We start from the raw sequence: 18,640 nt of genomic DNA, 5'->3' as shown, positions 1-18,640 counted from the left end.
ATTGCAGAACAGCTGTTCCACAGCTGATCCTCAGGTTTATGTGCTTCTCCCACAGTCAGTGCCTTTTAGTCTGTATTAGAAGCGGCTCAAGCTAAACTGAAAATAAAACTCTTAACACAGGAGCATCTATATGAGATAGTAGTCCAGAACAGCTTTTACACTTTAAATTCAGTTCAGTTCAGTTCAGAATATGCCCAGATAGGTTCATTTTAAAGTTTTCACCTAAGAAACTGCATTAAAATATTCTTGAATAGATTAAATGAAAATGAAAGAGACAAATTCGAAATTATCTGCCTAAAAAAAGTAAGCTAAGTAAGTGTCAGGAAGCAGGTCAGATTGTAGTCCTGTTCTAACTTGTAGTTTACATTCTCAGCTGTAGAAGGGGAATCTTGACTTTTAAGACAAAAAATGGTTACTGATTTGACCAATACTCCTCACAATCATTCAAGCAGCATCAAGGTGTAGCTAAAACTTAGTAATTACAATAAAATGGTACATATACTTAAAATAGATTTTAAAATGTTTATCAGATAGTATTATGGACAACAAAAAATAATTGCATTGGAGACAAGTACAACTGCTACAGCTTCTAACCCAAGTTAAAAATTTTTCTAGTGGTACTCTGACACTATTTTTTTACGGTGGTAGCAACGCCAAAATAATTCTGCTATAAAGACCTAATTTCTTTGCTACATTTGTCAGATTGCCAATTTCAATGTGAAAAATACTAACAGTGCTAAAGTAGGTGTTTTTTCATAAAATAACCAGCTTTAAAATCAGGATGACTGATCTTCCTTTCTTCTGTTCTTAATGTAGCTGTTACTTTTATCTACCTGAATATGCATTTAAATTGAATATTTATTTCTTTAGCAAATCTGAAAAATCATGTAACAAGAGAGTTCAGAACTTTACCTCCAGTTTGCCATGTGCACAGCCTAAAAGCAATAAGTTGGCTCTGTCCCTCTCACAGGAAATAGGAGACCAAGGCCATGCTCCATCATTAGTTGCTGACCACCAGCAAATAACCATATCTTGCATATAATTTATTGCCAGGTGACGTTTCATCCTTCTACCTTCTGGTCCAGGTATATCGATATAGGAAATCTGATGGAGGAAAAAATGCAGAAAATATTTCAGGTGATAAAATAATACAATAGGTGCAATTGGGAGCATTTGCTTTGGAAGTGTGAAAGAAAGTGTATATAAACACAGAGGACTGTGTACATATACCTTCATATAGGCTGTCTGTAAATGTAAAAAATATCTCCTCAGACAGAAAGAGACATGCTCGCACTTTTATCTGTGGGGAGGGGATTGGGAAGGAAAGGAATGTGAGTTAAGAAGGAATTTATTGCAATGACTCCAATCAATACCAAAATGTACAGTCATGGTTGCTTGACAGCATCGACCTACACATAGGATTTAAGCCTAGCCATATTAAATGACAAGTTCTGTGAAGCTGACCAGGGAGCTAAGGCTGGTGTTTAAGACATAATCAAATATTAAATATATTCTATAGTGTTTGAGTGGACATGTATCTTTCTTTTTGCTGCCTAAATTAAAGAATCCAGATACAAACATCCACTTTGCAAGAGAATATATACTTTTCTGCATAATGTGGATGAGCTACAGCATCATGCGTAAAGTTTATGCAGCTCTTGAGAATTGTGCCTCTTTCTCAGAAAGGATTTGTGGAATTTATTATTCAAACTCTGTTATTTTGGAGCATGGTTATTTGAAAACATGAGCAGTGCACCATCTGGGTGACACATGCCAAGGAAATATAGATTGCACCGCATTTCTGCTTAAGGAATTAATGGAAGGTTGATAGCTAGGGGAAAAAAAAACTATCTTGCCATTGCTGGTCAGCAATAATCGAACCACTTTCTGGGGATTAAGCGCATGGCTAAGCCTACTGGACCAGACACTAGCAAAGGGCAGGGGGTCTTCTTATCAGAGAAATGCTTCTGGAGCCAGTCTCACTACATGACAGATTGCTTTCATATTCCTGTCTGCAAGGCAACAAAGGATGGCAGTAATGCGATAATGCCAGAGTGCAATGGGTGTTAAGAACCCGTTGCATTTATGTATTGTATTTAGTAAATAATCAGGCTCATCCAAATTGTGATCTCACCACTCAACCAAGGCCATTAAAATCAAGGTTAATGCTTTAATAATCCTTTGCTGTTTTTTATATGGTCAAAAAGAACCCCTTTCTATTTGCATGGTCATAATATTATTGACCTCTTCATCCCCTGAATACACATCAAAAGGAACTGAAATCAAAGTAATTACCAATGTTGTTCTCTCATGGTAAACACTTAACTCCTTGTACTGTCTCCTCCTTCAGTAAATTGAAATGAATTTAAAAAACACAGATGGGAAAAACTTGTAAAATGTCAGTATTTTCAGAATACCCTGTGTCTTGTTTGTCAAAATTCTATTTAAGTAGAAAGATAAAACAGAAAGTGAAGTTTAACGGGTAACTGCAACTTGAATTAAAACTGCATGTAAGTAGTTGATTTGGTGTTAACACACTTACTAGGACGGAAAAACACACATACTGTTACAGATACTACTGAGTGCTGTATTGCAGTGTTAACTGGTCATACCAATTTAACATTTAACAACAGCCACGAATCTTTGGCAGACCTTGATGTCTTGCATTAGAGATGGCACCGTCAAACATGGACTAGTGATACTGAGAAAAGGTAAATGATCATTTATTTTTTGTTGATCTCCAAGATTGTAGCGATTCATACAGTAAGTCTGTCTTTCTTTATTCAAAGTATATATAAAATCAAAGGTACTATCACTTAGAAAGGAAGAGGATAGAGAAAGTAATTGTTCCATTTAGATATGTATTGTGTAAATATTAACTTTAGATAACAGTATAATGTAAATATAACTTTAGCTATCAAACATTTGTACTAATTAATTCATCAGAAAATTAGAATACATGTCAAACCCAAAGGAAAAAGAAAAAATTCCTCAATTTTTCAAGTATACAATAAAATAAATAAAGAATAATCAACAAACCAACCAATTTCTTTTACCTCTAAGCCCTGAAACTAACTGTGAGGAGAAAAGTATGGTAGATCTGTTCTTATTACTATTAGCACTCTGGTCCAGTACAGCCTTGAATTTCTTGCCAGTGCTGCCCACCGTTACAATGAGCAATGAGCAATGTGAAGTTGCTTTTTTGTACCAAAAAGATTACAATCGAAATATGATAAAAATTTAATTATATCATTATATATGATTGTAAGCAAGCATTGCTCTCATTTTAGAAATACAAATTGAAACCCAAATACTGAGCACATTTCCCAAGGCTACACTGAAAGTCAGAGGCAGAGATGAAGGCTACCCTCAAATTTCCAGCATCTAAGTTCCATACCTTAGTCCCGTGGTAGTTCTATACCAGTGCCATTTTCCTTTTAAATACACTCTATTGACAAAAAATTGACATTAAGGAAGTACTTTTTTAAAAGGATATATTGTTACAACTTTGCACATTTCCTGTTGAGGAATATCTTTGATTCTTTTAATCCTATTGATAGCAACACTACTGTTGACTGTATCTCTGATCTTTTGGTGTTTGCAAGTTTGACCAAGAGCAGTCATGAATAACTTTGTTTCAATACAGACAGCTGACATAATATTACTGCAGCAGTGAATAATACTTTCTGCTGGCTCACACTGGTGCAATTTTGAAGATAATAAAAATTATTTTTAGCTGCCTAACTAGCAAGCCTCACACAAAAGAACATTCAATTAAAAAATGCAAATGCCTTTTTTGGCTGGCAAAACATAATCCATAGTGATTCCCACTGATTTCAAGAGAAAGCAAAGTTAACATTGCACGTGGATGTGTTGTAGAAGCTCGGCTGTGTCAGCAAAGAACTGAACATAACAACCTGATTATGAAATGCAGGAGTTATTTCTGGTTTCCTAGGGCAGAGCGAGGTTTCTATGGATTAGAATTTCCTTCTTTCCCAAGAAAAATTGCCACAACCATTAGGTCAAAAATGTGTTCAGCAATACACAGAATGAAAATATATTTTCCAAACATAAATGAAGGAGTTATGGGGCTTATAATTAAATGATGAAGGAAGCCTTCAGCTCACCACAGTTTCTTAGTTAAAGCTGAGAGCTAATAAAAAAAACCAAATCCACCAACCTTGCTTCTAAAGCATAACCTTAGCAAACACCGTAGGCCAGGCATACGTGAACATCATTTTAAAGTAAACTACGTATCAGCTCAGTTCCTGGTGAACAGTGAACTGTCTCAAATCCACGTTATAGAGGCTGGATCAATCTCGCAAACACAAGTCATTGCTGAAAAGAGGCCCTGAACTGAAACAGCCTGGAAAATGTATTAGATATTCATCCTAGCAGAAAGTATTTCTGCCAAGCAAGTTAAAATGTAATATGGCAAAACTTAAATTAAACACATCCTTAAAGAGCTTGCCTTGAAAAATGCAAACTCCCTTATGTGAGGAAGCAAATTACCGTAGGGTTGTCAGGGGGAAAATATTTGCTAGGAAAAGATTGCTTTCCTCAACATTTATCCAGTTTGAAATAAATAGAAAGTCTCTTGCTCACTGTATCTTTCTACCTGCCTTGGGTAAAGGCTTGTCTCTTCATTCTTGCAGTGAATTGGATGCAGATCTTTTCCTACTCTACCTGCTCAAAGTTAATTACCGTTGGCTCATTATTTTTTTTTTTTACTGTCACGGTGCCAAGCATTCCCAGCTAAGGTCATAGTTGTACTGTCCTGAAGCCAGAGCGTTTACCATCCACATAGGTTATGTCTGCACAGCCCAACCCAGCCAAGATGCCGTGCAATTTAATTTGAGTTCGGCTGGGTTTCTACAGACATCCAAACCATTTTAAAGCTAGATAAGCTATCTTTAGAAAACCCTACTGCTGTGAGTGTGGTATGGACACACCGATATTTAAAGGCTGGAAAAGGGAGCATTGAAATCTTCACTATATAAGTAAGGAATTGGGATAGAGAGGTGCCAAGTCACTTGCCTAAGTCATATATATAGTCTGCCGGTGGTGAGAAACTGAGCTTCTGTATCTTGAGTCCTAGCTCTGTGCCTTAATTACAAAATCAGCTCTCCCAACAATAAGACTACTGTAACTAGAGGGAAAAGTAAGACTTCTGCAAAGAATTACAATAGTACTGGAGCTCTGACAGATGACCAAATTATCATAGCTTCGTGAGTTAGTGTGTATCAACGGAGCCATAATAACTGACGATGCGTATACCTTTAGCCCACAGCAAATGAGGTAAAACACATTAGCTTAAATGCTTTTCACTGAGGTTTACCATTACAGATTTTACTTTATGTTGTTTAGACACTGAGAACATGCAAAAGATCAGTTACTGCTGCTCAACTGATACAAGGTAATCTGTTAAGCAGGGGTAACTCAGCTGTGTGTCTGAGCCCTCAGCCTAAATACAGTAGAAAATTAGATCCCTTTTGGCACAATATGTTTAACTCATTAACTCAGAATTCCAAGAAAATTTTTATGACTTTTCAATAATAGCCATTTTTAGAATTTGAGGTGTTCTGATCAGGTACCCCAAGGCTTGCAATTTATACTGCTATATGGTATCAGTGAGTGCTAGTGAGTCATACTGTAAAGTTACCGTAATATTTACAGTCAGCATTGACAGCTATACCTTAAAATCCAAACAAGAGAGTTTTTCCAGTCTTTTGCTTACATCAAGAGAACCCATCTTCTTTGTAAATTGAATAAAGCAGAGTTGGTTATGGTCCCCAAATGACAAGACGATGAAACTATCCGTAAGAACAGCTGAAAAAACAAATAAAAATTGTCACCACTGTAATACCTGTTTCTGCTAACAAAACAAATTACTGAACCCTCCACTGAGACACCACAAAAAGCAATTTTTTCTTAAATATTACACTAAGGCTATGTAATCTCCTAAAAGGCATCAATGTGTCATCCTCCCAGGACCTTCTTGGAAATGAGAAATAAAGCTTAAGGAGTATTCAGATTACATAAACCTGAATAAATTATGTCAGACCAAGTTACCACTACATTCAAATACATGTTTTGTTCCCATCTATTTCCATTTCTTTTCTTCTTCTTTTATTTTATTTTATTTTTTTTTTGCCTACAATAACATTCACCAGTATTTTCCAAATGCACCTAATACAGCATTGTCTGTGATGAGGTTGATAAATGTGAAGTAGTATTTGAGGTATATTTGTTATTTTGACTTTGGGAGTAAGTGATGTAGCAGCAGTGAGATTCCAGATGCTACTGCAGACACTAAGGAAGCTGTTACATATAGGATTGTGCTTTAGATGGGTTATTAACTTGTTGAAAACTTCATATGTGGTGCCCAAACAATGCAGATAACCAAGACAGAAGGGACTCCCCTGAGTCTGGAACAAAGTTCTGTGGAATATCCATTGTTATCATAAGAAAGTGCTAGACTGAAATATTAAACAGAACAACTAATTTGACAATTAAATTGGATTAGACATTACTATCTATTTTTTCCCCCCAAGCATTATCCTGTTAGTCAAGCAGTGCATACCTTTAAGCAGATTTCTGAGAATAAAGTGAGTCATCATGGTAACTGGTACCAGATTGCTGAAGAACAGTTAATGAGAACCAGGTCTAAGGTAAAAGCTAGCAAGCTGCTTTCAGAAAGAAAACTCAGAAAACTCTGCTAAACGGAAACTGCCAAGCAAGTTAGGACCTAATTTAAAAACAAACAAAATCCCATGGAACAAGCCTCAGAAAATTGTAAAATTGTATTTGCAATTAATATCCTCGATTCTTAAATATGTTTTTAATATTCACAACTAATCTACGGTGAGTTTAGTCTTACACTCAACATAAGCAGTGAAAACTGACTATTCAGCTTTGCTTTGATTTAGTCTGGTTTACAGCCAGTCTGTTTTCCAATAGTTATGTACTGGCACAGCTCTGAAATATCCGGTATGCAAATGCTAAAGGATAAAATTTAAAGCCAAATAGTTGCCTTTGAAATGTTAGGTTAGTACTAACTTTTGAAAAGAAAACAGAAATCATGATAAAGTATCTGCTACTGTGAGTTTGAAGTTATAATTCAGATTCTAAACATGCATCAAAATTCAAAGCCAGTGAGCATGGCGGTATCCTTATATGTACAGTTAAGGCATTTTGATATAATCATGGGCAGTTTACATTAAAGATGACCTACAGCACACCTCAAAGGCTTCAGAAATTTGTTTTGGTTGAAGAAGGCATGAGTCAAAGATCCCTGGACAAGTGTGCCTGAGAGTAGAATTCCTTGATTTTTTCTCTCTGTGGTTAGCTGGGGAAGGAGAGCGGGCCCGGGAGGGTGATTTGCCTTGGTCAGGCTGCCCCATGCGCGGCCAGCCAGCCTCAGCCAGGAGAGGCTGGAGTACGGAACTGCCTGCGGGGAAAGACTGCACGTAGAGGACAAATATGGGGTGAAAGATGAGCATTATCGAAGGGCAATGCACAACTGTTATTGCGTGAATTACCTACACATATCTACTGACGTCATTACCATAAATATCGAAAGGTTTTGTTGTGGGCGATTTTTTTTCAGTTGAAGAACAAACCTAGGAAATTCTGATGCCAAATAGATCTCCATGACCGCGACTATGGGCATAGATGTACCATTACTCAGAGAGATCTCCTGACGAGGACACATATGCTACAGGGTCAGACTATCCTAAAGAGGGGCAAGGCACACAACAGAATTAATATCCTGCAAAGGCCACCACAAGACCTCAGTGTCACAAAAAAAATTCAGAAAACTCAGAAATAATGTTTCTTTTAGGAAGACAATTTTTCTGTCTACTGATATCCCCTTTCTAATTAAACTTTTTTTAAAATTTTACCTAGATAATAATAAAAGCTTAGCAGACAATATTAGAGACATGAAGATTATAAAAGTATTCTTAATTCTGTATTTTGTGCATATAATCTGACCTTTATCATTCAATATATTAAAGAGAGCATATTACTTTGAGTTATAATTAGAACTGTAATAACTCATATGTATTTGTTGCAGATTGTAATCCTTATCCATTTCTACATACAAGTAATTGTTAAAAAAGAACTATTATTTTTAGATAGACTTCTTTTATATAATAAAACAATGACTAGTTTCTTTAATGATTATGTTAAGATATATATATATATATACTAATTTACTTATAGTCCACATCAGATCTTTCAAAAAGTACAACGTGGAAGAAGAGGAACTTAAATATGAAGATATTTAGATGGCCCACATATGGCAGCAGATATCTGTACTTCTTGCTAAATATTTAGACCTCAATTCTGCAAGCTAATCATATATTTGGACATCCATTTCCATGCAGATCCCTCCTGATTTTAATAGAAGTCAGCTTGGGCATATATACTTTTTCTAAGGCATCATTTTAGCTTTTCAGGGACTCTGTAGAGTATTATGTATTGCCACATATACAGGTATCATAGACATTAATTAAAAGCTGCATAAACTGATCTAGATCAGCAAAAGACCATGCATTGCCTTTTGATTTCTCTGATAATCTCAGAAACATTCGTAACTGGACTTTCTGTGTCCAGTTAAACTGGCTGAATGTATACTACAGTTCATAGATTCCTCTTGGCAAACTTCATCATCACAACCCCACTTCCAACCTAGATTTGGAAAGACATACAATTATGTTGAATTAAAGTTAATGAATTCTAGGAGTTAGTATATAAGGTTAGGACAGTATAAATATGTCTATTTATGTGGGTGATAAAAGTATCTTTTTTTGTTCTTAAAAAGAATATATTGTAATGACGGGTATTTCTGCATTTTGCTTTTACTGAACAGAAACAGTCCTGTTTTATCTTTGGACACAGACACTGTCAAACATAGGTTTTTAAGAAATTCTTCAATTAGTGAAAATAAGGACAAACCATTATATAACTTGAATTATAGGAATCTGAGTGGTATAACCGTAGGAAAATGTATTTGCTGGAATTTATTTTTTAAATAATTTTGATAAGATAATGATATGTATTTTAATAAATAATTTATATTTATATAAAATATTAAAGCAATGTATGTATAGATAAGTATAATTTAATTTTATACTTATTATTTATGAAAAGTTTAAAAGACAGAGTATTCTAAAAAAGCTCTATAAACAACTTCAATTTGGTGTAACTATAGCATTCATGCTTTCCTGCTTTTTGTCACCTGAAAGCATGGAATACTCCCTCTGGAAACAGAGGGAAGAAAAATCTGAGATGCAATTAATAGTCTAGTAAGTTGGGTTAAGGGTGAAACAAAGAGTCAAGAGGCTACTTATGTTCTACACTTGCTGTGTAATTAGTTGATATAACAAAAGAAGGTTAGGGTTAAATTTTTGTATACTAAGGATTCTACTAACATAGTAAGGTTATTTCTCAGGACTTAACTACAATACAAAGATAGAAAAAAAAAAACAGATGGACACAGTATTGCACTCTTTTTAAATAACAAGGCCAATATTCAATAGATGCCTGGGGAATGGGAGAAAATAAATTATTAAAGATCAAAGCTAAATCTAGCATATATTCACATTAAAAGGGTGTAACTTGGATCTGCATTTGGGGGGAATTTGTAATACAATTCATCTGTAGTCTGGCTCACATGAAAATTTCATATTCTTGATCATGCAGATGCCAGGATATTAACATCTGGATGAGTTCTCAGTGGAGCTTTGTAGAAAGACACTGTAAAAGCTATGTTCATATTATAAAACTGTTGAAATTAGGCATATTTTGTACGCATTTGTTTCTGCAATAAGCAAAACCCTCATTTTTATTAGTCACTAGTTAATCTGGAACTTTAGAAACTAAATCAGAACACCTCCATGTTGATAATGTTATCCAACTGGTTTTAATAAATAAATATTTTTATAATAAATACCTCTGGTAATTAATCAGTTTGCTAATGTTTCTGTCCCATTTTCCTATTTATGATATAAACATGAATTTACAATATAAACATGACAAGTTCAAATGGTATGTTCACAGTGATTAAAATGTGTAAGAAATTGAATTTTAGAAATCCATTCATTATCTGACAAGCCTGAAAACTTTGATGTTAAATATTATTCTTAGTGTTCTTAGTCCTGAGGGTTGTAACTATGGCATTACATGCAATTACTTGTTGTGTTTGCAAGTCCCCAGTGGCAATAATTAGTCTACCTGTTGACATACTGTTTCTCTACTCTATTGTTAATGTAGGCAATTGATTTGCACGTGGGTGTAATTACCATCACTGATGGTGTCGGAGATGAGCTTCCCCACCAGGGTCCTGTCAATCACCGCTTTCTCCAGCTGTGGCCCAGAAAGGCTTAGGGACACCAATACACCTGAATGAAAGAGGAGCTAAATCCAAATAGCGAGAAAACAAGACATCAAGAATCAATAATAAAGAAGTGAAATGTTCCAAGGTACATATTAATCTCTGTCTGTTATGTAGTAATCTAATTTTCAAATTTACAAAGGAGATTTTTATCTGAGATATGAAGGTGTCTTCTAATGACTTTAAAACCTTTTTAATGAAAAATATAATTATAATGTAACACTGAACTATGTGAGTACAAGAACTATAAATGGTGAACACCTGAAGATGATGGGTACAAGTTCCTAAATGATGCATAAAAATTATTGAATTAGTATGATAAAAACTATGATTGAAAGTCTGTCCTAAATGAGTAAAGGATGATAATGATCACTCTTAATTATCAAAATAATAACTGATGTTTGTATTTTTTCACACCTCTTGTGTCTCAGAAAAAATCCAAACAAAAACCAAACCCCACCATTCAGCTAAGGCAGCACTCTGACATTTAAGTATTTCTGTATGTGAACACTACGCTTGTCATTCACAAACCTGGTTTTTCTATATGAAATAATAATTGTATAGGCTGCATGAAAATATATGTAGTTTTATATTTAAAAATCTTATATTATTTTCATAAATTAAAAAGCAGCTTTTTGTATCACAGTTATTTTTGATCATTCATATACCGCTTAACTTAAATAATGGCGCCCAGAGAGAGCTGTGGGCTTCTAGTAAGCTCATATATTCCTTGACATAAGGTCATATATGTCTCTCTGAAAGAAGGAACTTAAACTATTGGACAGAATAGAGTCAGAGGTTTATTTCAGAGTTAACTGAATATCCTTGTCTAACTAATCTCAAACATATCATTTTGAAGACTATGTCACAGTAGTTATCAGCTCTTTTTGATGCCGTATCTTGTATAAGAGCTAATGCTCAGTGGGAGGAGTCATGAAAAGCATTCCTTTTTGCATAATTAAATCATTAAAGTTAATAACATTCTGGATGCAACTATTACAGCAAAGTAATTCAGCAAATGAAGAACAGAAAACTCCCCCCTCCACTGTGAATTGATCTCACTTTGCCAAGTTACTCCAGTAGCAGGAGTATATAAAAAGCTTTATTAGATTTTTTTTCCCCAATAAAATTGTAAAAGAGAATGACAGGGTTTAAAAAAATTACTGACTATCAGATTGTCTAACTCATTGCCAAACTTAGGTTTCTACAGGAAACTTGATGTAAAAAACAGTGAAAAAAATCACTACTGTGATTTTGATCTTCACATGCAGTACTGAAAACACGTGTATTTTAATTCACCTTTCACTTCCACCTCTGATCCTGCAAGCTGCTGGGCTAGATGACCTCACTCTATGAGTTAAAGAAGTTTCAGGACTGCTCTAATTCCTGCTACATGGTAGCAATTCTGAAGGACTCATTTTGGCAGCTAGGTTCACTTCCCTCTAATCAGCAAAGAAAATCATTATTACTTCAGCAGAGGCTATACCAGCCTTAAACTTGCTGAACAATCTTTTCTGCCAAAGGAACTGTCAGTGGGAAAACCCCTGTAGAAACATAGAGGGGACTCACCAAAGGCCATAAATCTGGGACTGCTGTTTTTATTTCTAACTAAAAGCAGATAAAAAAAAACAAACAAAAAAAAACAAAAAAAACTTTGTACTTTTAAAAAAATTGATATATGACCAATAGTTGCACTTGAAGTAGAAGCTGGCATAAAAATTCCTATCTATTTTGTGTTACAGCTATGAGATAAACATGGTTTTAATACACTTTTTAGTACAACACACTTGTATGTAGAACACCAGGCAAACGTTCTTGCACTGAGAGCTATTGGAGTATATAATAATCGCCAAGGAAAGTGGCAGAAACCTCATTTTAGTAACCTTTAAATTGGACAGCACAAGTATAAGAAAATGCAATGTTGAGAGCAAACCTGAGCTGGCAGTAAGAGGCATTAGGTGAGCCATCCCCCCCTCATGTCTTTTCCATGTCTTTTATATACATCAGAAGTGACAATTTCATTTCTATGACTCTCCTTCAGCTTTATGGCTACACTACAAATATTTTTTCTTTGTTTTGTATGTTTCTTTTTCAAAGTCAAGGGGATATAAAATGGCATATGACTATGCTAAAATAATGGAAGTGCTGGGGACAAGGAGGTATTGATCTGATTGATGTTGGCTTTTGCTCTCAGCTCTGTTCCCTGTGATTTAGCTATGCAAAATGCCAGTTATACATATTATGCTGTATTGCCACAGTTCTATGCTCTCTGCAGCAAAGAACAGGACAAGAATATTTAAATAATTTACTTTTTTTTGCCTAACTAATACCTTTAACCAACATTTTTCCAATCTATCTTCTTGCCAATTCACAGCAGATAGTTTGAAAACAAATTCTAATGACATTTGAAATAGAAACACAAACCACCTGTAATACAAAATAAATTTATTACAACCAGATGGTCTTCTCGACCCTGCCAAACTCTAATCTTGCATTAGTTTGAAAATATATATATTTAGTGTTTCACTATTCCCTGTTATGACAGATGTCCTTTAAGGTTTTGTCCTAGTAAAAATGTTAGACACAGTTACACTCATACAGCTTTTATTACAATCTTTCAAAACTTCAATTTATCCTTATGTTGGAGTTAGATTAGATAAAATCACAATTTATTCCCAACTTGATAATATGAGTCCAGCAAGGTTTGACTACAGTTAGCTATAATTGTCCAAAGAATCCAATTGAAAAAGTGAGGGCTGAAACCTAGAAGTTAAGAACCTACTTTGCAAGAACACACTTATCAAGCAAAATTACATAAATACTCTAGGAAAAACAGTTCTATACTACTCAGTGAATATCAGCCTGCCACAGAAGAGTAAAACTCCCCAAATTTTTCAGTGTTATTTACCACTAAGACAGTTGACACTGACATGTAAATAAACTCTCCATCCTGTGTCTTCTCCAACACCCTTGCTTGGGAACATGCTGTCTCTTTGCTCAGAAAATGTAACTGTAACAGTAGGATTTTTCCAGTAGGATTTTCCCTAGGATTTTTTCCCTTGCAGTGAGTGGGAAGAGCATCCTGGAGGTAAAAGAGCATTCCTGGGAGAAAAGGGCTAGCAAAATAACCTAAGTGAATCAGAAGTCTCTTACTGTTCGTAGCATCTTGGTTTACTTCACAAAGTGGGGATATACACATCTGTCTCCAGGTAAAACCATGCAAAATGTGTTTTGATCCAAAGAAAACCAATATATTTCTTAAATGCCTACATTAGGGAATGAGGCCACGTGCTTGCCATTTTACTGACATTTAATATGTCCATCCAACACGCTGGGTAGAGACATGCCCTCAAACTCTTGGCTTGATTGCAACAAATAAATGTAAGACTATGCTGATTTCATGCTTAGGGGTTTCAGGGTGTAAATTCATTTTATGCCTACATGTTAATTTCCTGGGAATGACATAAGTCACACCTGCTACAGAGAGAGAATAGACATCTTTGTAAACTGCTCCAGCGTATGACAATGAGACTTTGATATAATTTTATTAAGTATAAATGTGATGAAGCATACATGTTTCATTTTATATGTATGAAACTAATCATTAAACTTATAGAAATGTCATAGAATCAGTATGATCCATATTTTCAATATTACGCAGAGTCCTCTCTCAATATGGCATGGTACAATGACACAGTATGGGTAAAAATACCATTATTTGCATGGCTTTTGTTGTTTCTTAAAATAATCTCTCTCTTTTTAATTTTATAGTAAAGTCTGAGATGATACTTGTGCAAAGCTTAAACTTTAATTTAACAATTTTTGCTCTAATGTACTTGTCATAGAGGGTAAGTATACCTGTGTTCCATAGGTTTAAGTTTTTGCCTCTAGGAAGTATCTAAATTAAACAAGTAACTCAGAGATGTACAATATTGTTATGTAAGGACAATATTTCTTCCACTCCCTTTAAAAAATCCTTTGGCTTAGGGGAGATCTTTCAAAGGATCCTGCAGGGAAAGGTATTTTAGATGGAAAGAACGTATTGGAGGAAAGATCATAGAATCATAGAATCAGTAAGGTTGGAAGGGACCTCTGGAGATCATCTAGTCCAACCCCCCTGCTAAAGCAGGGTCACCTAGAACATGTCAGACAGGGTTGCGTCCAGGCAGGCCTTGAAAATCTCCAGAGCAGGAGACTCCACAACCTCTCTGGGCAACCTGTGCCAGGGCTCTGTCACTCTCACAGGGAAGAAATTCCCCCTCATGTTCAGCCGGAACCTCCTGTGGTTCCGTTTCTGCCCATTGCCTCTTGTCCTGTCACACGGGACAACTGAAAAGAGTTTGTCCCCGTCCCCCTGACACCCTCCCTTCAGGTACTTGTACACACTGATCAGATCCCCCCTCAGTCTTCTCTTCCCCAGGCTGAAGAGGCCCAGCTCTCGCAGCCGTTCCCATAGGGCAGGTGCTCCAGCCCTCTGACCATCTTTGTAGCCCTACGCTGGACTCTCTCCAGTGGCTCCATGTCTCTCTTGTCCTGGGGAGCCCAGAACTGGACGCAGGACTCAAGATGAGGCCTCACCAGGGCTGAGTAGAGAGTATTCAATGAGTTCAAGACTGAATCTATTTGAAGTGTAGATGGTGGCATAAGGGAAGGTACTGAATTCAGAAGTTATATATGTATATGAAGGAAACTGTCAGGTGCAAAACCTTATGTGCTTCATCTGAGGAAAGTGAAAGGGGAGCCATAACAACTGCAACTGGATTTCTATAATAAATGAATGTTTATGTTACAGAAGAACATAAAAATTTCAGTTATAGGAGAAGTATCACTGGGGAGATCAAATTAAAAGGAAAAAAAATGTTATATTGAAGGCCTAGGCTTAAAACAATGCAACAAAGATAAGCAAAAGCATATTTTCAAAAATATTTCTTAATGTTTACCACGAAATACAAGCAGGTATTTAAATAAAGCACAAACACATTATCTTTCATCAAAAATAAGCTGTAAAATGGAAAAATATTTATCCGCTCGAATTGAAACATCACTATTTCAATACTTTATTGGCTATAGAGTTTATGTAAAAACTCTTACATGATAATAAGATGTGTTGTACATAAACTTGCACAGTAATGCTCAGATTTAGGTGGATGGGAGAAGACGAATGATAAGCATGAACAAATATAGACCAAACTGGGAAGGTTGCAAGCTTGGCTTGAACACATACACAGCAATCCAACTCCAAAAACTACTGCTCCAGGGAACTATCCATCATTATTAAGGAATAAAAGCAAATAGACGAGGCATTAGTTACACAAGACACTAAGCCATCCAATCTAACAGAACTAGTATCAAACTAGGGAAAGAAACTCACAATAATGACATACATCATGTATCCACAGTATTCACGTACTGAAGTACTCCAATGTGAGAAATGGAAATCCAAAGAGAGAGCTCTACAGCTTTAAGAGTCTCAAAGTGTTCCTAAACAAAACATTTAAGTATACTTATTGCTTAGTTTTTGTACTTGAATATAGCCTGAGTAAAACATTTGGGAATCTAGTGACTTCACATGCTGGGAGGGGAGGGCTATTTAATCTCTGTGTTACTGGGGGGTTGAATGTGAAGGCTTTACTAGAGGGAGCTGTGTACTCTGCATACTGAAATGGTTCTCTGAAGACCAAGCAACATATCTGAAGGGGCAGAGCATAGATTTAGGACTTAAGTACTCACTCTAAATTTATGGACCTCAGTAGAACTTAAACGTGTACTTAAGTGGATTCCTTTATCCTCAGAAGCCTTAGCCCTTGACTCCTCATTCACGCAGCTTAGCTGCTTATCAGCCCTTCTACCTAAAAAGATACCTGCAGAGCAAAGCCAGGATTTGTCTCTATCTGATTAAAACTGGAAGAGAAAGAAAATATGCCTATAAAAAATATTGCTGCAAACTGTTTTCCCTGACAGAGCCCAACCGACAAAGGACTATGCAAAAGGAGAAGAGAATTGCAAAGCATTTCTTGTTCAAGCAGGTTCCCAGGGTTTTTCCCCACCTCTTCATTCCAGATTGCTGTCTTAGCCACCCTACCGTAATTATTCTGTTGCATGCCTCATTACCGACGAAGTTACTGTTGTTACATGTTACTGTTACACAATAATCAATGCATTTTCACTTCTAGCTCCAAATCTCGAAAACCATAAAACACATTAATGGTAGTGATCAAAAGCAACCGAAAGAATTTTATATGAGGACAGTGTTCCTCTTAGTAACCAGTGATGGATACTAACTTCTCATGTATTTGAGCCAAAATGTCTTCATTTTGGCATCAGATGTGCTAGTGTATGTCACCATGTATCTTGCTAAATCAGTTTGCTTATGGGCATGGTAGCTGATACAACAAGCCATGTCAGCATATACTGCTGAGTATCTCAATTCAGAATCCCATCCCAAGTATGTCAGTGATGGTAACACAAAAAACATTCATACAGATATGTAAATTGCAACACAATCAAATTAAATCAAAGTAATTAAGCAAAGAATATATAAATCTTTTTCATTAGCAGGTAACATACAATTCATGTCTATTGTTTGGCTTTTATAGAATAAAATAATTCAGTGCTGGCATATGCATAATTAATGTGTAAATATTTTATAATATAAATGTAAAAGTAAAGAATTTAGAAATCAAATGTTTCATCTATATTGCATTAGTTTTTACTACCTTGTATTGTAAAGCCAAACACAAAACAATGCCATCATTTTATAGGCTTGATTTCATGATTTTGTAGCAAAACTTAAAAGTATTCCAAATAATTAGAGAAGGAGACCAAAGAAAGAGGAAGTCAGAGCTTCTTCATAGTAAACTGAACAATATTGGTGAAATTAATTCCCTCAATTATTTCCTCTGGGTAGAACAGAAAGGGAAAGCCAATTATTTTCATTGTTTTATTTCCTTTCTTCTTTCTTTTTTTTCCCTGCCAGTACTGCCTTGCTAAAGATACAACAGCTGGTGAGAAGATCTTTGGGATAGCATATTTTCATTACAAAAGAAAGGGAATTCTTCCTGGTTCAGCTAAAGATATGTCAGATTTGGATACGCAGGTCTTTTATCAAAAAGTGATGACTGTTGAGTTAAATATTTTAGTTTCTATAATTGAATGTATTTGACATCTCCTATTACTATAAACGATGAGCTAAAAACCTGAAGATATTTTAATTCAACCATATAATCAAATTTAGCTTGAATCATTGAAATTTATGACTATTTAGCAGGGTAATTCAGCATATGCTCTCAATGTTGTTTGACGGATTTGTTAGTTTCTACTACACTTCAGAGTTAATGCAAGCATGGCCTCTTCTTCCTCCACTAACAGCTGCTCTGGTATCCATCCAAACCAGTATGCATGCAGTATTGCTATGACAAAGATCACACCATTATGTGATAAGAAATTTCTGCTGAAACAGTTAAGTAAACTCCTATTTGGAATTAAAATGTAAACTTTGAACCTCCTTTTCAGAAGTTTCAGAACACCTGTATTAAAAAGGAGAAGCCCAGATAATGCCACAAAACGCTTAAAGACAGTTGAGCACTAGGAAAACAAACAGCTTGACAAAAAAATTGATGCACAACAGTTTTTCTATTGTAGATTGTCTGAAATTACTCATTTTTTTTCTGTTTTATTTTCATCTGTTGTAGAGCTTATATCTAGAGGAAGACCAACAGCAGAGTAACATAATTGTTTTGGCAGAACATCCTAAGTCCTTTTGGAGAGTTCAATTATTAGCTATTATAATATAAAATATATGCTTTGTTTTGTGATTGAGAGAGTAAAAGTAGAATTTAAGGACAGAAAAATCATTATTATCTATAACTATCACTCTGGCTACGTTATACACAAGCTATGTAAACACCCCTAGAAATATAGTCATTTTATTTAGCTATTCCTTTATATGATTCAGACCAATACAGAGCCAGACGTATCCAGATCTGTTAGGATAAAAACAAGCATCTTTTGTTTCCTGTCTTCTAAAAGAAATAAGCTACTTTGTATTGTCTCTTTTTTTATTATGTATGCCTGAAACTATTTAGGAAATGCTAAGTCAGAAAACGTGTTTTATACACGATTGATGGGCAGCCAAAGCGTTATATAGTAAGGGCAGGACAATCAAGTTTTGACAAGAATTCCATTGTCCTCAAATATGTATTGATAAGGAATGCCGTGCAATGCCGATACAGATAGGAGGGG

General features: G+C 35.4%; 1 protein-coding gene across 1 annotated transcript in view; it reads right to left on the bottom strand.

Annotated features, from left to right (window-relative positions):
* Positions 1–18,640, bottom strand: part of WDPCP (WD repeat containing planar cell polarity effector) — a 129,593-nt gene that overhangs the window by 54,389 nt on the left and 56,564 nt on the right. The window contains exons 8-10 of the mRNA XM_062571237.1: positions 10,308–10,422; positions 5,696–5,829; positions 913–1,104 (exon numbers count right to left, since the gene is read on the bottom strand). Of these exons, the coding sequence (XP_062427221.1) occupies positions 913–1,104; positions 5,696–5,829; positions 10,308–10,422 (441 nt within the window). The remainder of the gene's footprint in view (positions 1–912; positions 1,105–5,695; positions 5,830–10,307; positions 10,423–18,640) is intronic.

This window comes from Rhea pennata, chromosome 3 (assembly GCF_028389875.1).
Source record: "Rhea pennata isolate bPtePen1 chromosome 3, bPtePen1.pri, whole genome shotgun sequence".
In the NCBI taxonomy this organism is placed as follows: Eukaryota; Metazoa; Chordata; class Aves; order Rheiformes; family Rheidae; genus Rhea; species Rhea pennata.
Note: the sequence above shows the minus strand (reverse complement) of the source record. Positions and strands in the feature narration are given on the sequence as shown.